Source organism: Pagrus pagrus (genome assembly GCF_965226575.1).
Source record: "Pagrus pagrus genome assembly, chromosome: 13".
In the NCBI taxonomy this organism is placed as follows: domain Eukaryota; kingdom Metazoa; phylum Chordata; class Actinopteri; order Spariformes; family Sparidae; genus Pagrus; species Pagrus pagrus.
Genome location: NC_140197.1, coordinates 13,116,598 through 13,142,960, shown reverse-complemented (window position 1 = coordinate 13,142,960; position 26,363 = coordinate 13,116,598). Strand labels below are relative to the sequence as shown.

General features: G+C 41.9%; 1 protein-coding gene across 6 annotated transcripts; it reads left to right on the top strand.

Annotated features, from left to right (window-relative positions):
* The first annotated feature begins 871 nt into the window (after positions 1 to 871).
* usp7 (ubiquitin specific peptidase 7 (herpes virus-associated)) lies at positions 872 to 25,409 on the top strand. Of its 6 annotated transcripts, none has more exons than XM_084372339.1 (31): positions 872 to 1,327; positions 5,767 to 5,871; positions 6,162 to 6,360; positions 7,813 to 7,951; positions 8,108 to 8,196; positions 8,307 to 8,415; positions 8,911 to 9,041; positions 9,860 to 9,914; positions 10,011 to 10,091; positions 10,483 to 10,573; positions 10,850 to 10,932; positions 11,214 to 11,323; positions 12,027 to 12,204; positions 13,290 to 13,434; positions 13,677 to 13,807; positions 14,926 to 15,060; positions 15,421 to 15,522; positions 16,958 to 17,063; positions 17,553 to 17,645; positions 17,766 to 17,833; positions 18,130 to 18,230; positions 19,491 to 19,644; positions 20,228 to 20,295; positions 20,815 to 20,923; positions 21,840 to 21,917; positions 22,045 to 22,145; positions 22,956 to 23,055; positions 23,384 to 23,503; positions 24,284 to 24,355; positions 24,510 to 24,600; positions 24,984 to 25,409. In XM_084372339.1, the coding sequence occupies exons 1-31, from the start codon at positions 1,237 to 1,239 to the stop codon at positions 25,088 to 25,090; spliced, it is 3,342 nt and encodes a 1,113-aa protein (XP_084228465.1). In that variant the 5' UTR covers positions 872 to 1,236; the 3' UTR covers positions 25,091 to 25,409. The 6 variants fall into 6 exon arrangements, with proteins under 6 accessions (XP_084228465.1, XP_084228460.1, XP_084228461.1 ...); XM_084372334.1 differs by having other exon boundaries at positions 1,102 to 1,327; positions 5,770 to 5,871; XM_084372335.1 differs by having other exon boundaries at positions 1,102 to 1,327; positions 20,821 to 20,923.
* Positions 25,410 to 26,363: the final 954 nt, after the last annotated feature.

Below are 26,363 nucleotides of genomic sequence, written 5' to 3'. Positions count from 1 at the left end.
GAATTAATTGAATATATGTTTTTACTTATTTCACTACTTTAGTTTGTTTTCACATCCAGACAATGATTTCCCATCAGTGACCGGGGCCTCATTGCAAGAGGCTGTCACGAGTATGCTTCGCCTTGTATTGCCCTTCCTTTAATTTCCCTCCATCTAATAATTGTTGTGAGCGCTTACGTTTGATTCCCCTCTGTATCAGACGCACACGCCTGATCCCTATCATTTACATGCATGTGAACCTGGCCGGGGCTGGGCCAGTGTTTGGATCTCCATGCGGATGTGACATTTCAGAGAAGAGCGCGACCGCCATTTTGAGATTTACCTCAGCCTCGCTCAACACATCACAAACCACGGGAGGAGAGGGGTTGAGAGCTACACAGGCTCAGGCTAACGTTGTATGACCGGGCACATTCCTCACAAGAAACAAGAGGTTGGCTAGAAATGCAACGAGGTGCCGCGTTTCGTCGTTTATCGTGTTAGGGGTGGTTTGGGGGAATTGGTTTGGTGTCGGCCCGTGGCAACTCTTCGTCTCCGCGAACTTCCAAATCAACATTAGTGCTATTCCGTATTGGAAACTGCTTTGAATGGATAGCTTTTTCCTCCGCTCTCCCCCAGACGAGGGACAATCGGAGGAGCACACGGACTGGGGATATCGTAGGCAAAGTTGTTGAATGTGTGTCTATATCAAATGAGCCTTTGTTTTCATTGTTGTTGTACCTATATCAGCAGTTGGCTGCCTAGTGTCAGGTAGCTTACTGCTAACCTAGCTATAAACAGGGTATTTGTTCCTGAAGGTGCAGGTCGTGCTGTGCGTTGTCTTATTACCCCACATTTCCCGGGGTAAAGCCGGATTGATTTAGCTAATTTCAGCGGGCCTCCCTCCTCGGAGCCCCGGTCCATCCATCCCGCCCCCCCGCCGTCAACCAGCGACTCGCACCCACCAAAGGCGCCGAGATTGGGCGAATAGCGAGCAAATACGTCCGCGTTTCTCTACCCGCTCCCCCGCCGACCTCCCCTCCTCACTCCCCGGCGCTGACAGCGGACAAGGCCGAGGTCGCAACAGAGCAGGCCCGGCCGCCGAGGCTCGACCTGTCCACCCCACCTCCGCATCCTACCACACCTCACCAACAGTCCAGAACCCGGTTCCCCACCGAGCCGACCCTGGACAAGGTCGAGGGTAACAGAGATAGCAGGGAGCCCCGCATCACCACCACCACAACAACAACAGCTGCCAACATGAACCACCACCATCACCACACGCAGCAGCAGCAGCAACAGAAAGCCGGCGAGCAGCAGCTCAGTGAACCAGAGGACATGGAGATGGAAGGTGAGTAATGGTCCCGAGAAGGGGGAACGGACACTTTTTTCGGGATTTAACGGCTGCATGGGAAATGCATGAGGTTTTATTTGTGTCAAGCTGAGCTCAACTTGACAGTAAACATGAAGGCCCGAAGCTAGCTAGGATAGCCGGCTGAATTTTTGCTGATTGTGCGTCCGTTGCAGCATACTTGTGTGGAGCTGACCTCATTTTGCGTTCTAAGCGAATGGAGCTTGTATTTCTCTCCGCACGCATGCAACGATCTATTGCTTGTAAATAACGCAAAAGAGCCGTTCATCCACACTGTTAAGAGATCAGCCACACAAATCATTCATTCGGGATCGTTCACTGTGTTTCCAAATAAGCCGTTTAGCTTTTGTTCACGTTCGTTTGCTGTAACAAGTTATCAGACGCACTTTGCCAAATCATCGCCGTTAAGAATCCAAACGCCGTCACGGAATTCCAGGCCCGCAGGTTGTTGATAACCTAGCGTAAATGTTTGTAAACAGTCTGGCCGTTAGTCTTGCAATTAAGATGGAACCATCGCAGGGTAAATTAATCTTGCTGTATTGACTTCACCGGACTTCACTGTGGGCTTTGGGTTGATTTTGACAGTTATCGGCACCTGTGTTCTTCACCAACAATATCTTATTTCATGAGTAAAGTAACCGTAGCCTCGCTATTCTGACTGGTACCGTTAGAACACGACCCGCTATAAGGTGCTCAATGTGAACCTTTTCGCTAGCCTCTTTTAAAGATAGTGGGTTAGCATCGTGTCTGATGGCTTGGTACATTAATGCGGGCCTGCAAAGTACGATATAAGTAAGTAAGGTTAGATTAAAGCTCGGCCCCCAAAATACAAAGTAAATATATTTGACTAAATAATATTTGTTGTAAATACGTGTAGTTCGCCGGGTATCTGTTTAATTACCTTATGTGTTCACTAAGCTGGTAAAAGGCAATGTACGCTGCTAGCGGGGCAGCTAATTTTAAGCTAGTCAATTAGCCTCGAAGGCCCACTTCTTTACGTTCAATCGCTGGCTAGCATGCTAGTTAGCTGATCAGCTAATGCTCACGGAGGGGGTGTGTGGCGTTCCAAAATGGAGGCTTGTATTTTGCAACGTTCGATTTGGCCATTGCACGAATGTTAGGCCTTGAATATCTGCCTCACGTAATCTAGATTTTTTCAAATGTTTCTAATTGCTGTCCAACCGTATAATGTGCTTATTCTGGGGGATATTTTTCTCGAGCATCGATTCTAGCTTGTTAGCTGGTACTAGTGATCCAGCTAATGTTAGCTAATAACGGCCTGCAGATGAATCTGTGGCTAGTGTTTGCTAGATAATGTTAGCTATGTAGCTAACGCTAACGCAGATGCGTCAATCGTGATTTGCTAAAATGACTGGTATAATAAGTTTAGCCATTCCAGTAGAGCAGATGACAATTGTAAACACATCAATTAAATTGTACTTTGGTTTAGTTGTTTATTTGTTGAATGCTGACGCTTGACAGCCGAGTGATAAACGTGTGGCATTGCTGGCATATAACGGTAGTCGCCGCTGCGGTAAGCCAGGCCCGCACTTTGGCAGCGCGGGGATTTGCTGCTTCATTGTATGGAAGACCGAACGGCATGGAGCTCGCCATTTTTAATGATCTGTGTTTTTGTTAGTCAGGTTTGGAGTACGGCCACCTCTGTTAGCATTTAACAAGCTTCAAACACACACAAAACACCTGCTCTGCCACCAGTTTTTATTATGTTTTTTTTTTTATGTCAAGTTTGGACAGAGTGGAGGCTTGTGGGAGCCCTCAGCATCACTGCGTCATTTAGTCCGAGTCATTTTGTCATGGCTTCTCACACATATTGTTGCTTGTTATTCTGCAGAACACAATTTTCAACTTGTCGTATTTAATTAGATGCATTAGCTTATAGAAACAGCTTCAGGTGGCATTTAATTATTCATTGTAATACTTGTTTTTACTAGTAGCAGGTGCACTCACTAGACATCCTCACCCCTTCCGTTCACCCCTGGTGGGTTCTCTCCCAGTGCATTGCAGCCTTACAAGGACAATGAAAACAAGTTAACATAATAAACTCCTTTATGGTTTGAGGCTCCATACAGTTAAAGTGGGGTTAAGCCATCATGCACTCTTCATATCTCAGTCATTTTATCTGTTTTGCCACAGCAGTGTTACTAGGATTTGCCAGGCTGTTGCTGCCACACAATCACTCGAGTATCTATGCCTGTAATGGCTCTTTAAAATGTAGGAATTTAGGGAAATTGATCGAAAACAGACACTATGCAGTGTCTTAAAAGATAACATTTCTAATAGGGAAAGAGTACTTTTCTAATAGGGAAAAAACAAAAAGTCAAGGTTTCATTGAATGACATTATTTGTACTTAATGACTTTGGTTTCGGAGTGGTCCTACCTTTATTGCATTGTTTAAAATTCAGAAATCATAGAATCACAGCTTAGTGTGGTGTGTTACATCAAACAGCATTCAAGTGTCTTATTGCCAAATCACTGTAACAGGATCATCTGTGCTGTTACAACCTTGTTGCTGTAGGTTGAACAAACATCTGGAGTTGTTTTTCTGCCCAGCATACAGTTGTCTCATGGGAGAAATTTTTTCTTGATGATTTAAAAACTTATGTGCTGAATTTAGTCCAGAGGCTGTGGAAAATAAGGAAAGGTTAAAAAAAAAGAAACTTGCTTCCTACTTGAATGGAAAGATATCTTTGTGCCTTTTTTAATAGTCACAGTTGAAGTGCAGCCATAGCAGGTATTCAGATCAATTGCTGTGATGCTTCTTGGAAATGTATGTTTTTAAATGGCAAGTCAGCTTGTTGAGATGCTTGTGAATTTCCCATTCCAGACACATGCATAGTTTAAGTGGCAGTAAGATCCACAGTGAACCTATATGGCATTTTGTCCAGTATTAAATTCTACAAGCAGCTCCGGCTGGTGCAGATTTCAGTGACCAATCCATTAGCACATACTTTTCGGAGGTTCCAGGATAGACCGACACAGTGGGCGGGACAAGAAGTTGTCATGAAGTTGACTGACAGACACCATTAGCACAGTGTAATCCACTTGGGGAAACGAGGTCAGTCTTCTGGAGGACTCGGTTAGTAACGTCACCTGGAGACACACACACACACACAATTGACACCAGTGCATCTGTCGGCTCACAAGAAGACGAGAAACACAGATACCGATGAAAGACAGTGTAAGAGACGGGCTGGCACATCAACACATTTGGAGACATATGCCAGTGTTGGTATCAATGCTGTCGTGATCACTGTCATCATCACAGGATCCCGGCAGATTTCCCTCACTCCTCTAAGTGTACTCTAGCTCCTCTGTTTCCGTCATCAATGTGTTTTGATAGACGAGACTGTGCATCGAGCTGTCTCATTATTCGGCTGGGATAATTGTTGTCCTCCGCGCGCGCATGTGTTTTTGTTTGAGCGATGACTTGCAGCTTAATCCCGCATTGTGTCCATAATTACCCAGCCTACTGTAATGTTGCATGGTCTTTGTTATGCACACACATTCTCTCTCCCGTTTGCCCTCACTCTGACACACAGACCAGGAAAGGAGACTTGTCATGCTGTCTCAGCAGGGTTTTCCCAGTGAAATGTATGAAAGGGGAAAAGAGGAATCAGTATGTATGTAGATGCTGGAGATAAAGATGGAGACAGCAGCTGCAGAATTGCTTTTTTGTTTTTTAAAACAAAAGACCAGTCTTCATTCTGTATTTATAACGTAAATGATTCTCACTATTATCAGATTGGTCTGGCCTGCTCTTCAAAGGATGAATCTATTTAAAGCAGAACTTGATTAGTCTCCCCACAGAGTTTCCACAACCAAAGGAACATTTAGCAAATGTATGTAAAAGCTTAAATTCTATCAATTTGTATATTCACATTATTTAGAAATAATACAGATCAACGGTGTATGAACTGCAACGATCACTCAATTAATTGTCAACTTTCAGATAATTCGCAAACTATTTTGATAATCAATTTGTTTGAGTATTTTTTTATTTGTTTTTTAAGGAAAAAAATCCAAGTTCTCTGATACTAGCTTCTTAAATGTGAATATTTTCTGGTTTCCTTTACTCCTTTGAGAACGTCACCTTTGGCTTTGGGAAATATTGATTAAAATGGATCACCGTTTCCCGACATTTTAGAAACCAAACAATTAATTGAGAATAATCTACGTGACTTCATTTTAGCTCTTTATGCCGTCGTTTATTGATCTTGTTCAACAAAATTATTGAAATTTTTTACCCCTCGTTTCTGACCTTCTGAGGTCAACATGGTTGGCAGCGCAGAGGTTTCAGCCAACCTTTCTCCAATTGAAGAACGGTTGCTTCCCTGCTATCTGTGCTCATACTCGGCTGTCCATACAGTCCTAAAATGTAGATTCTTTCTTTGTACAGCAGGGGACACAGACGACCCTCCAAGAATCCCGGCCAATCCCGTGATCAATGGTAACGTGGCCATGGCAGATGGACACAACAACACAGAGGAGGACATGGAGGATGGTGAGGACGATGTGCACTTACACAAACACAATTACAAATGCTTAATACTGTTTCTTGTTTCATAGCTTGTGCTGTGAAAGAAGTTGTGATAAGTAATGATCCAGGTTGAGCATCATCCTGTGAATGAATTAAATGGGCCGTGGAGTGGTTTGACTTGCATTAGGTTATGAAACATTTTCATATCCACTACACAGTCACACCAGGTCTTGTTAAAGAACCTGGTGTGACTAGAAAGCCAGAGGAAACCGGTCTGCCGTTGACCATCTTTTTTCCCCTCCATCCTTCCACAGACACCAGTTGGCGGTCAGAGGCGACTTTCCGCTTCGTGGTGGAGCGCTTCAGCCGCCTGAGTGAGTCGGTGCTCAGCCCGTCCTGCTTCGTCCGGAACCTTCCATGGAAGATAATGGTGATGCCGCGCTTCTATCCCGACCGGCCACACCAGAAGAGCGTGGGCTTCTTCCTGCAGTGTAACGCAGAATCAGACTCCACGTAGGTGTCTTGGTGGGACGAGGGATTTTAGGGGCATTGCACTGACACAGAGGCACACACCTGAAACCTTCGAAAGTCCTAAAACACAAATAGTGTTTCTTGGATAACATTACGTGAAGAGTTTTTATAGTATTAAATAATTTTTAAGAGGCCACGTTTCACAAAACTGTTGTTCGCATCAGTGCAGTCATATCTCATTAGTGCTGATCTATTTAAAACTTATGTGCTTTATAACCTTGAGTCACACTTGACATAATTCTGCTTTCTTTGACAATAAAGCCTCTTCCATGTTAATGTGAAACAGTCTGCAAGTTGATGTACATTAAGTACAGAGTTTAAAATGTTTTTCATCATCATTCCTGCAGTATTACTCCACTATTCTTTGTATTGATTTTCGGTTGCAAAGCCTGTGAAGCATCCCACCATCACGCTTCACGGTTGGCATGGTGCGCTTCCACGTGGTGTTTGGATTATGTCAAACATAGCATGTAGTATGCCGTGTGGAAAGCTCAACTTTGGTCTCATCAGACCATCAAACCCTCTACCAAATTGTTATAATCTCCCACATGCCTTTGGTCAAACATAAGCCCAAATGTCATATTAGTTTTTCAATGATGTCTTTCTCTTTGCTGCAACCGGTGAAGCACCAGTGTAACAGTTATCTTAGCCATGGGACCCTGCAGCTCCTTCAAAATTGCCATAAGCTTCACAGCGTCTTCCCTCACTAGTGTCATTTACACATGGACATTTGACAGGCAGAGCCGCCTACTCCTCGGATGGTCACAGCTGAGACATATTCATCTAATTTTTTAATGTTTGACGTTATTTTACACTGAGGAATATTCTGAGTTGTTGGACCTTCAAGATGCATTTGTCGTAGCTTGATTACACAGATGAATAATTAGGTGTGTTTCAGTAAATGAGGTGACTGCTTTTGTGTTTTGAATTTATCTCCAATTGACATCAGCTTCTAGTGCTATTGGTCTCTGGAAGTATTTTTTTTTGACTGCTATCCTGATGACCAGATCTTCCAGTCAAGTATAAGTGCCCTCTGTGGCCTTTCAGTCGAAGGGTATTCTTTGAATTCACCAAAAAGAAACATGAAAGGAAGTTAAATTGGCTATTGAGGCCTTATCACGTTGTACTTTGGTCACCTTTTACCACAGGTTGTTCGTTTGATGCTTTATTATAGATGCAATTAATCTTGTTCATGCACATTAACTATATTTTATATGAAACACGGCTTTGAGTTTATAATTTCTCATGAACCTCAAGAATCTAATCTAGATAACACTCATGCAGGCAGCTCATTCCTCGTCCATGCGTACACAATAGCTTAATAATATGAGAGATTGTGAAAAAATGGCCAAATTGGTTAGATACAGTATGTTACTGCCTCCCAATGTTAAGACATCTTTTAAAGATTTCTGGATCCGGTTCTCTGTGTTTCAGGTCATGGTCATGCCACGCACAGGCCATGCTAAAGATCATCAACTACAAAGACGACGAGAAGTCCTTCAGCCGCAGGATCAGTCACCTGTTCTTCCACAAAGAGAATGATTGGGGCTTCTCCAACTTCATGTCCTGGAGTGTAAGTAAAGAATCAGACAGGCAAATCCATGACGGATTAGTGTTTATCAGGGGCTGGCAGCATAATACTTTTGCTCCTCTTTGGACCGCTTTGTCTTGGTTCTTGCTTTTACTTCTCCCCATTCCTATTGAAATTAACCGTCGTTGTGTTTTTCAGGATGTGACTGATCCAGAGAGGGGCTTCATCGATGATGACAAAGTCACCTTTGAGGTCTACGTCCAGGCAGATGCCCCACATGGAGTGGCGTACGTAGTTATTCATTTTCTTTGGGTCCTCTACAATTTTCCCCGGATTCATTTCTGTGTGTAGGTCTAAGGAATTAAAACCCTAACTTCAACGTTCTGTCTGTTACCAGCTGGGACTCTAAGAAACACACTGGCTATGTTGGACTGAAGAACCAGGGAGCTACCTGCTACATGAATAGCCTGCTACAGACTCTCTTCTTCACCAACCAGCTACGACGGGTATGTTTTATTCTTGCAGCATAATGTGCATTAAATGCATTGGATTACGCTGACCTGATTATAGATGTATAGATGTGTGCACTAGAGCTTCTGTTCAGTGCTTGTACCTTTATGTCCACATGTTGATGTGCCACAAGTATTAAAGGCCAACGTCAAATAAAGGCTAAAAACTGAAATGTGAACTTAAATTCACAACCTGTGTGTGTGTCTACTCTGTGTGCTGCTCTTCCGCTATTAGCATGACTATCTATTGTGTTAATTATTGTTCCATTAAAGCTGCTGCTGATTTGTCCTGGAGCAGTGCTACTACTATCATCTGGTTTCACAGAGACCCTAAAATTCACCATAGTCTTAGTGCTGTTTTGCAGGTTTTTTTCCAACAGGAGCTCTAAAAATGTGGAAAGTTTAATTGTATAGTAAATGTAAGTAAGAAATGTTAAAAAAAAAAAAGTACAGTGTTACTTTCTAAATGTGTGAATCCTCCTAACTCTCCAGGCGGTGTACATGATGCCCACAGAGGGAGACGACTCATCCAAGAGCGTTCCCCTGGCTCTGCAGAGGGTTTTCTATGAGCTGCAACACAGCGACAAACCTGTCGGCACCAAGAAACTCACCAAGTCCTTCGGGTAGAGTAAACTTGTCGTTAATGATGGCTCACCTATTCTTTTGTCTCAAGCCCAGTTCAGACCAAAGATTGGCACCCAAAATTAAACTGTTTTAGGACATTGCAGGAGAAAGTTGTGAAGCTGTGAGCTGACCCGTTGCAGCTCGACTCGGGCTGGCTGATGTTGATGCCTGCGATCCAGCTTGTCAAGTCACTGCTCTTTCTCTTTGTCTCCCACACACTTGTTTTTGCCATTTTATCATTACTACAAATACAACTGTAGCAAGTAACTCACTATCACTGTGCACTTTAAAATTATATCCTGCTATAAAAAAAAGCCTGAAAAATTGGTGGTTAACACCAAAGTGCTGCGAGTCGTTTCAGTTGTGATGATACACACTCTCGTCACATTAGCGTGAACTGGCAGGTTTCAGAACATTGCAGATTGGGACGTTGAAAGTTGTTGCCAGTTTCAACTTATCTCTCTCCTTGGTCTGAACAGGGCTTTTAGGTGACACAGATTGAGGCTACAATGACGAGGCTCACTTTATCTATTCATTTTCATGTTGGGATAACAATCAGAATGATATTCACACTACTTTGTAGTGTCTCTGATCAAGAGTGGGATATATCTATGAAATGCCTGGTGATTTGATTTGCTGCTTCCATGGGACAGATGACTTTTGCAGAGAAAACCTTAAGACTGTGTTAAAAATAGTTTTTTAGTAGAATTTGAAATGGATAACAGCCATTAGTCATTACTCATTGTGAATGTTGTATCTAACTGCCTTGTTCTTTCTGTGTGTGTGTGTGGTTTTTTTTTTTTACCCCCTTGTGAAGATGGGAAACACTAGATAGCTTCATGCAACATGATGTACAGGAGCTGTGCAGAGTGGTGAGTTCTCTAATGGTCTTTTAAAGAATGTGTGCATGTGTAAATTTATGCATGCTGAATGATCACTGACATACTGTTTGTGTTTATGTGCTCCAGCTCCTGGACAATGTGGAGAACAAAATGAAAGGCACTTGTGTTGAGGGAACCATCCCCAAGCTCTTCAGAGGAAAGATGGTGGTATGTCTCATCTTTATGGCCATGGTCGCATTTTGTGTAGTTATGAAACTCCTCAGTCCACCGTTAGTGACATTTCAAGAACACAAATAACACTTGGCTGAGAGTTATCCTGTTTATTCATTGAAGGTAGAATTTTTTAGTCTATTTTTCACAGTAATGTCAGCACAGTGTACATTATGTAAATACTGCTGCAGATTTTGTTAACATCGTGATGATTTGAAGTAGTCTAACTTGGCACAGGATGTAGCCTGGAACAAGGTCAGTTTAAGAATAGAATGAGGTTAAATTGAGAAGTGGCCCTCTTAGAAATAATATTTTTAACTTGCCATGTATTCATACAGCCTAACCCGTGTGTGTGTGTGTGTGTGTGTGTGTGTTTGTTACTCTCCAGTCATACATCCAGTGTAAGCATGTGGACTACCGGTCAGAGCGCATAGAGGACTACTATGACATCCAGCTTAGCATAAAAGGAAAGAAGAACAGTGAGTAGTAACATGAACACAACTTCACAGCTTTTCTTCAACAATGGACGAGTGGGGCTTCACTATCAGTTAATCTATTACACTGTTCTAAACAGACTTTATCATGATATTGCCTCATGCGCTGAAGAGATGTTGCATTTCCTGCTGTATACCATACAAGACTCTCTTGTGACAAGGACTTCAATCCTCTGTAATGTTTATGCCCATACGTTGATTTAGAATGTACTAATTTAGATGTTTTCTTGACACCGTCTATGCTTTCTGCTTCTTTTCCAGTCTTCGAGTCATTCAAAGATTATGTTGCAACCGAGCAGTTAGATGGAGACAACAAATACGACGCAGGAGAGCATGGCCTGCAGGTGAGGCTTCACAGTGACTGCGTCTAAAATATTTATTAGGTTTCTTTTGTGTATAGGTTATTTAGTTTGCTTACATTTAGTTTTATGCTGTATTTATTTTTGTTGTGTTTTGATTGGTATTTATGCTAATGTAAGCCAAACATTTTTGTCAATGCTATCCTTAACTGGTAAAGCAGGACCCTGTTGACATAAGAATGTGAAATTTGAATGTGATTATGCTAATACTGCACGCATTAAGGGTTGGAGTATTCATTTCAATTGGATGTTTGTTTGTGTTGCAGGAAGCAGAAAAGGGAGTGAAGTTCCTTACCTTTCCTCCGATCCTTCACCTGCAACTGATGAGGTTCATGTACGACCCACAGACCGACCAAAACATCAAGATTAATGACAGGTACAGCCAAAAACATCAGACCACTTGCTCTCACACACTTGCATGTACATTCTTTGATATATGCTCGCACAATGCGTCAGTGGCTGATGCACAGACATCATTTTAGAGACACTCTGGTCCATGTTAACATAGGTTAAGGGAGCGGTCTATTTCCAGAAACAGCTCTTGAGCCTGCTCGCTCTGAACAGTGTGCCCTGACCTCCTGCACTAAGACAGAGAGAAAGTGAGTCATTGAGAGTTTTCTTCTCTCGGACGTATCATTCTGCATAAAGCTTTGTGGGAGCTAATGGTGTTTTAACAATCCGCCAGGATAGTGTGACACTTTCAGACACACACACATGTGCAGCCATCCAGAATAGCTCATTTCCCCCTGTAGTGTCTCAAAGGGTTCTGAGTCATCCTTGTGACGCTGCCATCAGCACCTGGCCCCCTTAGGGCTTTATGTATACTCAAACACACATTTAACTCCTCTTGCGTTCTCTCTTTCTTCCTTCTTGCATGATATGTTGCCCCTTGTCTTATTATTTGACTCTTTGTTCTTTTTTGTCCTGTGTCCTTCATCTCCCATCCTCTACAAACTCTCTCTCCCGCCTCTCTTGCCCTTGTTTTCCATCTTCCCTTTCTCCATCTTCTCACACTTCTCCCAATCCCCATCCTTTGTCTGTCTACCCTCTTCTTCTCCCTCCTCCTTTTTACTCTCTAGGTTTGAGTTTCCAGATCAGTTGCCCCTGGATGAGTTCCTTCAGAAGCCAGACTCCAAGGACCCAGCCAACTACATCCTGCATGCAGTGCTAGTGCACAGCGGGGACAACCATGGCGGTCACTACGTCGTCTATCTTAACCCGAAGGGAGACGGCAAAGTGAGTGTCAAGGAACCAATAGTGAGAACATTTTTTTTATGCACCTTTCACCCAAATATTCTGTAAACATGGTTGGGGGTTCTGCGCTAGTAGTAATACATTTGAGATATGAATGCATAACTACATTATTGACATTACTGGGATGCTCAAAGAGGTCTAATTTGTCATCACAATGAGTACTCAAAAATATTTTCTTTGTGGAGCTATTATGAAGACCTTGGAGAAAATGACTAAAACTTTGGATATTTTGAAACAATCCGTGTTAAAGAATAGTGACTAACTACTGTTGTATATATTATACGTACTGAGTTTGCATGCAATTATGTCCATAGAATGTTGTTGAAAAGGCTGATTGCAGAGAAACTACAAAGATGCCAGAGTGGAGATTAAAAATATCAGCTGCCACTTCTTTACTGACACATTGTTCCAAAAATATACAAAGATATTAAAAATTAGGTGAACCATTTGCTGAGCTACCCACACAGATTCAGAGTGGACAATTAATTGTCAGATAAGCTGCTTGACAGAAGGGTTGTTATCATCAATCTCACCACTTAAAATCAAAGACCAGACCATTCAAAACCAGTGTTGAATTAACTACATAGAAGGATAAATGTTGCCTGACAAGAGTCCAGCTTTTGTGGCTGACAAGTTCAGTCTTTGTCTTGTTTTTTTTCTCACCCAATCTTAAAACCTTTCTAAAAACCCACTTACTGACTCGTCTCCTGCTGAACTCATTGTGTGACAAAACTGTTTGAGCACCCCAGTACTTGTCATCCTATTTTTATATATATATATATATATATATATATATATATATATATAAGAGGGCAATACAACATTTATGGTGGTTCTAATATAATATAATCAGGGAAATAACTGTTTGTTTTTTCACATCGTGAATTTGCATATTGGTATTTTAGTTCATTCAAAGCATGTAAAGATGATTTGCCACATATGGTCATCTTAAGTGCTCTCTGGTTTTCTCTTTTTCTCTTCTTCTTCCTTGGTTTTCTTGCCTTTTTGCCCCACTCTCCATCCCTGGTCCTCCTCATTTCTCCACCACCTCCCCCCTGTCTTCTATCATTTTGTCTCTCGCTCTCCAGTGGTGCAAGTTTGATGATGACGTGGTGTCGCGGTGCACCAAGGAAGAGGCCATAGAGCACAACTACGGTGGCCATGATGACGACCTCTCAGTGCGCCACTGCACCAACGCATACATGTTGGTCTACATCCGTGAGTCCAAGCTCAGTAAGTAACATACTCTCTCACCTTCTGCATTTCTGGCTAATGTTAAACTAAAAGTGGTGTCCCCGAAACGCATGAAAGTTTCCCTTCAACTGACCCAGCTGATCTGTCTTAAAGTACAATTTATACATACAATAATATATTTGGCATGTATGAGGGCTTCCACTGTGACTATAGTTAAAAGAAAATGTTACTGTATTGAACCCGCTGTACAATTCTCACTTGCGCCTGTCATTGTATCTCAGGTGAGGTGCTTCAGCCAATGACCGACGTGGACATCCCCCAGCAGCTAGTAGAGCGTCTGCAGGAGGAGAAAAGGGTGGAGGCACAGAAGAGGAAGGAGCGCCAAGAGGCTCACCTCTACATGCAGGTCCAGGTAGGAAACCAGGACCTTTGTTTAAGTGCTCCTAAGTGATGTGATGCTCTGCAGACTCAAAGTACTTCTGGTCGCTGATTAAATTCAGAAAGTTTTTGGTGTGAGCTGCTTAGTGCAGATCGTGAGTGTGAAGAGTATACATGAGAAACACATCTGCACTTTGGCTTCATTAAAGAAGGTACAATCGGAACTGAAAGATTTCCCTACAGTTTTGCTGCTGCACAGGTGGGTAATGTCACAAACACAATTATAGCAACAGTTTAGATGTCATGATGAAGACTCTGAGAGTCTAGAAATATCTGGTTTAGGTATTTTGAAAGTGCTTGAATTTTACTCTTAAAAGTCTGTACAAACCCTGACTTCATCACATTAAGGCAATACGTTGGTATACATAAAAGGTTCTCTAAATGAATCTTGAGTTGTTTTCTCTGACTGAGTGAAACCTCTCGGCAGCAGGCAAGAATGTTGGTAGTCTAGCTGAGCTCTGGCAGTCACAGTATGGACGAGATGGTGAGAGGAGCAGCAAGTGATGAGGAGGAAACGGCTTGTTCAAAGAAGTGTAATCCTGTATAATGATGTCGGTTGCTTTGCCTTTTGTTATTTTGTCAAAGATAAAGTCTGGACAGGAGTGTAGTTTCTCTATTACTTCCTCTGGAAAGGCAACAAGAGGAATAACTAAATGTCAATAGGGAGTATGCGTGGTTAAACAGTTTTACAAATTGCCTATAACTATGTAGAAGAGACTTTTTTTCTCATTAGTTTAAAGTGATCTCAGCAGTGGATCTCAGTTTGTTTCTCAGACTGAATGCTTTCAGTAGTTGTTGTTTTGTGAATAACAAAGTGCCACTAAGACAAAATCTGAACAGACGTGGTCTGCATCAAGATGTGGACTTTCCTCTTGCAATTTTGAATGTGTTGCATGCTAAAATAAATGCAGCTCCAGTGCTCTGGTTAGATCAGGATGTGTAGCCAGCTGACGCGTAGCTGCAGTTCGGGCGAATGTCTGCAGACTATGTCATCTTTCTGGTTCTCTCTCTTTTCATTTCTTGGTTCTTTGTACAGTTTTGCTGTCAGTCACTAATGTTGTTTTCCTCCTGTCCTCTTCCTCCTCTGGCCAGATGGTGACAGAGGACCAGTTCTGTGGTCATCAGGGCAACGACATGTATGATGAGGAGAAAGTGAAATACACAGTCTTCAAGGTCCTGAAGAGCTCCACGCTGCAAGAGTTTGTCCAGAACCTCTCCCAGACCATGGTGAGACCCGATAGTGCGTGTGTCTGAGGGTTAAAACATTAGTGTGTGTGTGTGCACGCAGGTTGATGTTTGCAGATGTTTTGTTACCATACAGGCTTAAGTTGAAGTACATCATGTCATTCCTAATTTTTGTTGCTGAAGATGACTAAAAAGTAAACTGAAATACATTTTTAGAAAGAATTTGGAGTCAATAAAGCAGAATTAATCTTAAATTCCACCAGAACTCCTTTCATATCCATCTCTCCTCATCTACCTGTCCTGCAGCTACTTTTGACTTGTGATATAAAGTCCTTTTGGGCTTTCCTGTTCAGCTTTTTCCAAGTGCAAATTAAATTAAACCCACCTTTTAATTTGCCGCAGGGTTTCCCACAGGACCAGATGAGGCTGTGGCCCATGCAGGCCCGGAGCAATGGAACTAAGCGACCCGCTATGCTCGACTACGAGGCTGACTGCAACAAGTCTGTAAGTGTTTGGGTCTCTTCAGACCTATTTGTGGGTGTAACCAGTGCAGGTATTTCTGGTACTCTGGTACATTGTGGGACACATTTTTCATCTGCTGCAGTCAGGCGAGAAGCTACCACTGTACCTTTACTGTTCATCCAGTATAGCTGTAATTGTAAAAAATGTTAAATTTAGGTTAGTTTACCTCACAGGAAGCAGGAGGAAACTGCTGTTATCTATCATGTAGACAGGAGTGTGGGTAGTGCTGAAATGAATAGATTATTGATCAAGTAATCAATTGATAGACAATTAACCAGAAACTATTTTAATAATTGATAAGTGGTCAAAATCATTTTCTAAGAAAAAAAAATTGATTTCTTGTTTCACATCTGTTTCTAAGGATGACTCCTGTTGACCTTTTTATCTATCATGAATGATAGAGTACATTTTATGCACTAGCTGTAATATATATTAGTTTTGGTTCCTTTGTAAGATTGTGAGTTTAATTAGAACTTTTTCTTGGATATTATGTCGCTGAAAATGATTAATTATATGTCAAGAATAATCAATTGCAAATAACATTGCAACTTCTGTAATGTTTGAATATGAGGACAGAAATCTAAGCAGGAGCTTGATTGACAGTGTTGCATGAAGTAAATCCTCAGGGCCTGTGTCCACATAGCATTTCTTTCTGAGCGCCAGCCTCTTTTTCAATTGTTTCTAATGGGGAGTGAGCGTAGGCAGCAGCATGCGGCTGCCTAGAGCGCCCAACATCTTTTCCAGAGCACTCCGCTTTTTCCTTGCTGCCGCTCCTAGCGCTTCAAGTTGAAAATCTCACAACTTTATAGAAAGGCACTGGATGCGTCACTACCGCGTTTTTTCAGGCAACCAGTCATACATTAGATCAGTCAGGACTCGTCACCTGTCGCCCTGGTAATCCAGAAAATGGAGGACAAGCTTGTTTTGGCTGTGTCCGTCTATCCTGAGCTTTATCAGGCGGAAACTCTCATAACAGAGACAGAAAAGCCCATTTGTGGGAGCAGATTGTCCGTACACTGAATGTTGCTGGTGAGTGATGTGCTTTTATCACCCTGAGTGTTGTGAGCTTGTTATGAGCTATTTGGTCAGCCCTCTGTTACCATAGTGTTAGCAGCTGCCAGTCAAAACCATCGTGCAGCATTTTTTTCTCCCAGTGCACAAGCACTTTTTTTGATATGTGGACACGGGGCCCCTTAGTTAGTAGCTGTGCGTTTCCCTTTGTGATGCATCAGCTCTAAGGAAAATGGTCCATATGTGATCAATCAGTGCAAAGCGTCACTGATTCTTAGTGTATGTGTGCTTTTGTAACATGAGCATTGTTGCCCATGAATGCGTGCACTTCTCTGCGCATACGCAGTTCCTCCACTCTTGTATCTAAATACATTTTTTTAAGGTTTGTGCATTTCTGCATTTTCAGATGATCGACTTGAGTGACAACGAGAACCCCTGGACAATATTTCTGGAGACCGTGGATCCAGAGATGGCGGCCAGTGGGGCCACGTTACCCAAGTTCGACAAAGACCGTAAGTCCCACCCATTACCAGCTATCCAGCTCAGTGTCACTTTTAGCAATGTTTCACGCATTGTGGCACTTCATTTTGTTAATGACACTTGATTTAGAGAGCTCAGTGACTCATTCTTTAGGTGCAAAAAGGTCTCGCTTTTAAGCTTAAGTGGCAGTGCAGAATGACCCCTACATTATTCCTCCAATTAATTTTCAAGGTTTTGTTTCAAACTGCAAAGCCACTGTGTTAGTGTTGGCACAGACAAACTGCACCTTTTTAATTTCCTAGAAATGGTGCTTTATGGTAGGAAACATTGAATAATGTAATATTATAGGAGTAGTTTTTGCCCAACAAGTTAATTACTTCTCTTTCTGTGTTTAGTATTTTCGTTTTAACGCTAATTACTTTAACATGCTGTCTATCTTTTGTAGCAACAATTTATGTTTTCATCAGTCACTATGTCAGAAGTGCTTTTGTATTTTTGTAAATTTGGTGCTTTCTTTTCAGATGATGTCATGTTGTTCTTGAAGATGTATGACCCTAAAACCAGAAGCTTAAATTATTGTGGACATATCTACACACCTATATCCTGCAAAATAAGTAAGTGGTAGCAACATCCGAGTCTATTTTAAGCCCAGCATACTGTCCTATTTTAAGTGAAAATGCTCTGGATTTAAAGATTAAATCATGTTTGTGTTGCTCTTTTCTCTTGGTAACCAGGAGACCTTCTGCCAGTCATGTGTGAGAGAGCAGGGTTTCAGCAGGAAACTAGCCTTATCCTCTATGAGGTGAGCTATTTATGTGGCGCTCGCTTGCTGACACATTCCTCTGTCTTTTTCTCACTTGTTCTCACTCTTCACTAGCTCCTTCACACACTCTTCTTCTCTTGCTCTTCTATCTGACACAAGCTTTGCTTCACAAACTCTCTTGTCCACACCTTCACACTGTCGTATGCAGCATCTCTCTTTTCTCACACTTTACCCTTCTGTAGCTTTGTGTGTTTACATATCTTTCCTCAAATACTCTTGTGTGCTTACATAGCTTCACTTTGACTTCATTTCCCATGATACCATGTGTGTTACAGGAAGTAAAGCCCAATCTAACAGAGCGGATACAGGACTATGATGTCTCTCTGGACAAGGCCCTGGATGAGCTCATGGACGGGGACATCATTGTCTTCCAGAAGTAAGTCTGACTTCCTTTACATTTTTACCTTTTTAACAGCTGAATGGGTTAAAATACAGTGAGTTGCTTTGATGGCAGCTGTGAACTTTATAGCTGAGCAAACAGCCCAATAACCTTTGTATCTCATGTAGAATTAAAAGCGCAGTGTGTTGTTCTTGACCATTAGTGCTATAGTGCAGTGTTTTTGCCATGAGTGTGTCCCTAGTTTGTTTATACTGTGCATTCTGGCCATTCCAATTCACATTCCACCAATGGTCTCATTTTCACTGAAAAGCATTAGCAAACGTAACAATAAGCCGACAAAGGCAGCGAAGAAGCCTGAAAGCAAGTGAATGTGTATGTAAACAATGCTAGAGTCAAACGTACCAAACACATTTGTCAGAGCTCAAGAACACAATGTGTTTAGGTGAATAACTCTAAAAGTAAACATAACTTTTGTTTGTTCACGAGAACACTCCACAGGGCACCTGAAGCTAAACTTGCATGACTCTTTGATGTTTCTTTGGCATTTCTTTTTAAGCTCTTTGTTAGAAATATTGTTATTTTTAAGTTTTTTGCTGTTTCTCATTGGCTTCATACCTCATCCTCCTATCCATCCTTCCATCTGCCACTGTCACATCCCAAGTCTCATATTTGATATTTCATGCTCGTTGCTTGAACTCTAAGGCATTCTCTCTCTAAGACTTTCAGCTGAACACCTACTGGTGTTGTCATGATACTATATCTAATTCCAATACAATACCTTGAAAAATATCCACGTTCAATATCATGGGGAAATATTGACAAAACACTGAGGGCAAAGATTTTTATTAAAAGACTAATGTAACAAAGACAAAGTACTGTGTGTGAACAACAACATATAAGTTAATTTACTTCAGGAGGAGAAGAGGTTATGTGAGCACGACAGCCGTGTATGTGACAACTAGTTGTAAAAAAGGAGAGGTAAAAAAAAAATGCAGCTGGTAGTGTCGTATCAAAACTGCAAAAAAATATTAATACCGTTTTAAATGTTCAGAATCTATGTATCGACATTTCAGTAATTTTGGCGACACTAGCCCGTACATCTGGCATATTTGAACCAGATGGGGTACCTTGCATATCCTCGGTTTGGATGGACCTAAAATGCAACAAAAAGACGCAAGTGAGGGAATCATGGATGCGATATAAGAGCGATTCCTTCCCAATTCTGCCTCCTCCTGTCAACACTGCACTTTCTGCACCCCAGCTAACCCACTGTCCGACCTTTCTCCAATCACGCAGGGACGACCCAGAGAACGACAGCAGTGAGCTGCCGACAGCTAAGGACTATTTCCGGGATCTCTACCACCGTGTGGACGTCATTTTCTGTGACAAGACCATCCACAATGACCCTGGCTTCGTGGTCACACTCTCTAACCGCATGAACTATTTTCAGGTACGGGCCATTCAGACACTTTGAAATTACAACTTTACCCCCCAACACTACAGTACATACTACCATTCAGTGTGTTTGCATTAGCTCAGGTGACAGGAACACATACTTTTCCTAACAAAAGAATATATTTTGTTATTAAACAGAGAAGTCTCTGATCTGTCTTTGAATTGTTAATTTAAACACTACATACTAGTGACAATTTCATTTCTGTGTGTTAAATTGGTCAAGTGAAGCAACAGCCTTGAATATATGTTTGTAATTTACTGCTATTTCATATTGAACCTTAAAACATCATATGTGTGCGGTGGGGTAGACATGTTGGGATTTTGTGGCTTGTTGTGTGCCTTAAAAGGCAATCAGGGAGATGACCTATAAAATATCTTTAAAAAGGTTGAAGTACTTGATGCTTTAATGCTTAAACCTGCCTAGCTGTAAGCTTTATGTTTTATAAATAAAGTGTAAATGTTTTTTTGTCCCTCATCCCAGAAGTCTCCCTGTTGGCATTTGAGTTAGCAGACACAGATGATACCTGACAGGCCTGTGAGGATCCCCTCTTGTAATATTTGTGTTGTTTCTTTGTCAGGTGGCCAAGACAGTAGCGCAGAGGTTGAACACAGATCCCATGCTGCTGCAGTTCTTCAAATCACAGGGGTAGGAGGCTTGTCTCATCCACACACACACATACATACAAATCAGAGTTTTACAGTGGTAATTTCACATGACTGGTTATGTTGAACAAAAGAAAGGTGGGATGTTGTGTAAGACATAAATTAAAACAATTCAGTCATTTGCAAACAAACTGTTTGCCTGTTTAACTTGTTGTAGGTTCCAGTTATCTCACAGAATGTGTCATATTTGCCTTTGATTTGATTACTTGCAGTTGTCAGTAGAAATGTTGCGTAACCTGTCCCCCCCCACCTTTCTTTGTTGTTTTCCTCTAACTCCTCCCACTCTGCCTCCCTCCCGTCCTCCTCTTTCTCTCTCTCCACTCCTCCTCTGTTCTGCTTCTGCATCTCTCTGAATTTTTTCGTCTTCCCCTCCTGTTTACCCAATCTTCCTCTTTTCTCTCTTCTTTCGCTCCTTTATCCCACCCTCTGTTTCCCCTCTCCTGTCATCTTTCTTTCCTCCCCTTCGTCGTCCTCCCCCCCTGCCTGGTGGTGTGGTGGCCAGGTACAGGGACGGTCCAGGGAATCCTCTCAGACACAACTATGAGGGAACGCTGCGGGACCTGCTGCAATTCTTCAAACCTCGGCAGCCCAAGAAACTGTACTACCAGCAGGTAGGAACGACTCGACATCTCTGGGGCTTCTGGGATTTTGTTCTGTTTAGTAAATGTTGTTTTTGTCTTTCACACATGGATGAGTTAATTGAAAAGTTAAGGTTGACCTAAGACGGCCACTGGTGCCTACCAGATGTCTTGATTTTTCACTGTTTCTCATGCTGCTTATCATCTTAATTTACATTCGGACCTTGTTTGTCTTTTCCTAATAACTATTCCTTTGTTTTGTCTTTAGATTTTTAGGGCTTGGCAATACCGTGATATGAGACTATAGATTTTGGGTATCTTTATATCATGATATGTCATAGCTGATGTCTTTTTCTGGTTTTAAAGGCTGCATCACTATAAAGTGATGTCATTTTCTAAACTAACCAGACTATTCTACTTCTACTCTTCAATTACTTAAAATGTCATTGTGTCAGTATTTTGTTGAAGTGCCAATCATCATCATCCCTACAATTTTGTTGCAATGTCAAAAATATTTATGAAGTGCTATCGAGGAGATTTCAAATTATTGTGGATCGCATTATGTCTGTACAGAAAACCATATTTGGAGATGGAGACACTTGATTTATGTCAAAGGCTAAATTGATAGATATTCCAACAGGGAGGTGTCAGGCCAGCTGGTCATTATGTTATGACTTTGCTTGTACTAGATGGTCCTGACTGAACTAACAAAGCTAAAGCTATCTTAGCCAATTTACAGCTGTCCGCTCGGGTAGATGTCCCCATGTATGAAAAAGATGAACATGTGTCCATCACCATCCATCAGTGTATTATTTTCCAAATAAATCAGCTGGTAGTTTATGAAACTTCCTTGTAGCTGTACGGATGAGTGTGACATGAGATACTTCAGTGACTTGCAAATGATGTATAACGTATTATAACGACACTTTCTCTCTTCATTCATCCACAGTTAAAGATGAAGATAACAGACTTTGAGAACAGGAGGAGTTTTAAATCCATATGGCTCAACAGCCAGTTCAGAGAGGAGGTAAAGCACATTCACACACATTAATCAGCCACACAATGCATGTCAGTCTCACCCACACACTCTGCTGGAATCACACAGAACATTTGACTTATCAAAGACATAAACTTTGTATGTGTGTCCATTGCAGGAGATCACCCTCTACCCTGACAAGCACGGCTGTGTGCGGGACCTTTTGGAAGAATGTAAAAAGGCGGTGGAGCTCTCTGAAAAAGGCTCTGAGAAGCTCAGGTATCCATCCCGCGGGACTCTGTGTGTTAATGTGTGTGTCGCTGTTTATTTGACAGCTACAGTATTCTGTAGATGGAAAACAACCCTAACACTATCACTCGGTCATATCCGCTGTTTTTATGCAATCTGAAGACATTTCTCATCCCAGCCGTGGCATTATCACATTATCACACACACACACACACACACACATAAAATAAGATTTCACATTGCCGTTGGATAGACTTAAACCACTGTAAGCTGACAGTGGGGCCGGTCGTCTGTCACTTTCTCACCTGCCTCAACCTCAGACGAAGTTCAACCTGTATAGCACAAACCTTCTCATATATCAAACATATTTTTCCTGCCAGTGTATCGTGGGTCAGGAACAGTTCAGAGAGTGCTGGTTGGTCATTTTCAAGCCTGTAAATTTGGCTTCCATTTTGGATATTGTTGAACCTTTTCTCTCATCCTTTTTCATTTACCGAGATAATGATCTGAACAAAGAAACATTTTCAGAATATGTATGAGCTGCTTGTTAAAAAGATTTTACTGATTACTTCAAATCATGGCCTGGCTCTACCAGCTTTTCACCTCAGGTACTCAAAACTAAGTGCAGCAACCACAGCCAGCACCAATCCATCTAATTTTCTAATAGCTTGGATTTTCATTTCGCCTCCAGCTGTTGTTTCTGTTGACTAATTTTTATGTTGTTCCCTTTTTAATGTGATGTTATGCTCTAAAAATGTATTTACCGACTGTAGATTATTAATCCTCTCTTCCTCTGTCTGCTCTCCCTTCATCTCTCCTCCTCTCTTCCTCCCCCTGCAGGCTGTTAGAGATAGTAAGCTATAAAATCATTGGGGTTCACCAGGAGGACGAGCTGCTAGAATGTTTATCTCCGGCTGCCAGCCGCACCTTCAGAATAGAGGTAAGTGTATATGTGAGGCTTTTCCTTTCTGTCTTTGTAGTTTATATTTAGTCATTTTTCCTCTCGCCACTCCATCACTTCACAGGCCGTCAGCGTGGCAGATATATTTTTCGCCCACAAAGTTTGTCTACACAAGCAGCCACTTTGGAAGAAATTATATGGAGGGTTTTGATGAACAGGGCTGTTAAAACCGCTTCTGGCTCAAATTCCCCTGCACTTATTACACCAAACAATGTGATTGTTAATGTTGAGCTCACCATGCACACATTTCGTAACCTGCTCTACAGTTGGTAGCAGCCTCACTCACCCATTTTCTCCCCTCAATCAGGAGATTCCTTTGGACCAGGTGGACTTGGACAAGGACAGTGAAATGCTAATCCCCGTTGCTCACTTCCACAAGGAAGTCTTCGGCACCTTTGGGATCCCATTCTTGCTCAAGATCAGACAGGTGTGTGTTTCTGTTTGTTTGTCAAGCCTCCGGACTAACTTTTTTAACCGCTTTACCAAGATGTCAACCGTTCCAAAATCAAAATGTTCCTTTACTTCATCATCATGCATTGAACTTAGTTAAACGTATTCATTCAAAGTACTCCAAGCTGATCTCGGCTAAAGTACTTTGGTACATATATTTACTATAACCTTGTTGTGTTAACACATTAAACTGCAGTTGTTTCATGTTCCTATGAACAGAAAACCTCCTCAGTCCCACTGTGTGTTTAGCTTTTAGTTTTCTTGGCCAACACACCGCAGGACTGTGCTGCCTACTGGCTGCTAACAGCTAACTGACTCTCCTCCTGATTTCAACACAGATTTGTTGTTAAAATGTAGCATTAACAAGGGGTCGATAGTGAGTTATTACTGCATCCTGTCAGATTTTATTTTTGGTAGGGCTCGTTCTGAGTAATCAGCCAGTGATGGTAACTATAGCAACAGCACGACGCATCCCATTGCAGTTAGCGCACGGTTCAGTTTGTCATTTGCTAAGCAATAGTTATACTCACACATACAAAAATCACTTTTGTCCAGGCAATATCAATATCTGTTCATTCCTAAAAAAGTTTGTATCACCTCCATGGCAGGTCACTGTTGGTCTCGAGCCCTGGTGTTTGTACTCATGTGCGAAAGAGAGTTTCTATTCTCCTTAACATAATGTATTGCCCAACTTCATGCTCAGTGTTTGTCTGGTTGATTCCTTCCCTGATTCCCAACCGTCCCCCCTTCTCTACAGGGCGAGTCATTTCGGGAGGTGATGAGGAGGATCCAGACCATGCTGGAAATCCAGGAGAAAGAATTTGAGAAGGTACGACACGACTCACAGTGCTTGTACAATCAGAGAGTCAACATACAGTGTGGCAGAAATCAGAAAAAAATCAGTCTGGATATTTATGTAGTTTTCAGTAAACAGTCGTAGGTTGTGGAATAACATGTTTTTTTGTGTGTGTGTTCGTTCTCAGTTCAAGTTTGCGATTGTGATGATGGGGCGGCATCAGTACATCACTGAAGACGAGTATGAGGTCAACCTGAAGGACTTTGAACCACAGCCAGGTATTTAGTGCTGCTTCTGCTAACACAACCACTGCTGTAGTTACTGTTACTTTATGAAGTTATGAAACTGGCTACATGCAAATGTATGAGGACAGTCCTGGGAGGTCAGTCATTTAAATGAGGCCACTGCATTGGATCCGCAAAATGCTCCGGGGTACAAAAAACCCTAAATGCACTGTGTCCGCCAATTGAATTCATGCAAGAGCTCATTACCGGTCATCATAGGGTGTATTCACACCTGGCCCGTTAGGAGCAAAACAGGGCCCTGTAATGCCTTAGTGGGTTGAAGTGGGTTCTTTCATTTTGAGCGATATCCAGTGAAGGATCCTTTTCAGTTGTACTGCTAATGCTAAACACACTATTTCTGTTGTCTCTCCTTCCAGGTAACATGTCCCACCCGCGCCCCTGGCTAGGGTTGGACCATTTCAACAAGGCTCCAAAGAGAGGTCGCTACACCTACCTGGAGAAAGCAATCAAGATCCACAACTAAAGCAGCCCGCCCTTCCTCTTCGTCCTCCTCATCCTCTTCCTCCTCCTCCTCCTGCTCCGCCTTCCTCCCTACCTACTTTAACACACCATAACCACAGACTGTAACCAACCGTGTGTGTGTGAGTGTGTGTGTGTGTTTGTGCGTGAGAGACTGTGTGGGCGTGCATGTGTGCGTGCTCGTATGTGTGTGTGTTCATCACTTTTAACACCCCGCCTGGACACCTCTACAGCTCTACACCGGCACTATGTCTTCAGCGATACGGATCTTGCTGCAGCTGACGGATTATCCTTCAACCACAAAATAAACTGCACCAACCACCTCCTGACTGTTGATTTTGTTGTTAATTTTATTTTCTTTTTCTTTTTTTTTAAATCGTCTCCCTCTATGTTTGAGGCTGTTCGGTTCTTTTTGTTTTCTGGCTTCTCTACCTGTTGACTGCCTGTTTTTTTTTTTTTCTTTTTCTTTTTTTTTTGTTGCCTGTCTGGTGGAAGTGGGAGAAATGAAATTGGATTTTAATATAAAATAAGCGGAGAGGGGAGAGGAAGTGGGACACGGTATAAATATAAGTATATATATATACATAAATATATATATATGAACTTCTAGACTTAGTTTTTTTTCCTTTTCCCACCCCACTCACCAGATTTTTTTTCCCTTCAGATTTTTTTTGGGGGTTGTTTTTAAATAAAGAGTTGTTTGAAGAGGCATCGTGCTGCTGTGTGGAGTTTGATGGAAGGATGTTTGCGAAGACTAACTGACAGAAAAAGAAGGGGGAGGGCCGATCGGTCTTTTTATTTTTTCTTTTGCAAAAACAGCTGCGAACTGGCGTCCAATCCCAAGGCTCACTAGTGCCCTGATGTGGTTCTTTATATTTTCTGCTCCCATCCTTTAGTGCAACAAAAACAAGTATTTCCAAGTTTACACACTTCTTTCTCACTTAGTTTGGTTGGAGGAAAAAATGAATTAATTTTTTTTGTCTCTTTCTGCAGATCTTGTATAATAAAATAAAAATCCACAGCATCTGTTTAAAAATAAATGGGGAAAAAAGAAGGAGGAAATTTGTCTGTATTTCATCTTGCACGTTGGCACTTAATGTCAGAGGTTTCTCAGGACTGGCAAATGTACATTTTGGTTGTGGTTTTGAGTTGCTCAGTGACTTTAAAGGAACACACACACACACACACACACATGCACGGACATTACCCCCTTGACTTTCTCTTCCAGTTTTTTGTTTTCCAGGGGGTTTCAATGTCTTAGTCATTCCTCCTCTGAA

Excerpts from the sequence above, each read along its gene's own strand:
- usp7 (XM_084372339.1), top strand. The coding sequence starts at position 1,237 with ATGAACCACCACCATCACCACACGCAGCAGCAGCAGCAACAGAAAGCC. Across the intron at positions 5,872-6,161 it reads AGAGGAGGACATGGAGGATG|ACACCAGTTGGCGGTCAGAG; the intron begins GTGAGGACGATG and ends ATCCTTCCACAG. Across the intron at positions 8,197-8,306 it reads GATGCCCCACATGGAGTGGC|CTGGGACTCTAAGAAACACA; the intron begins GTACGTAGTTAT and ends GTCTGTTACCAG.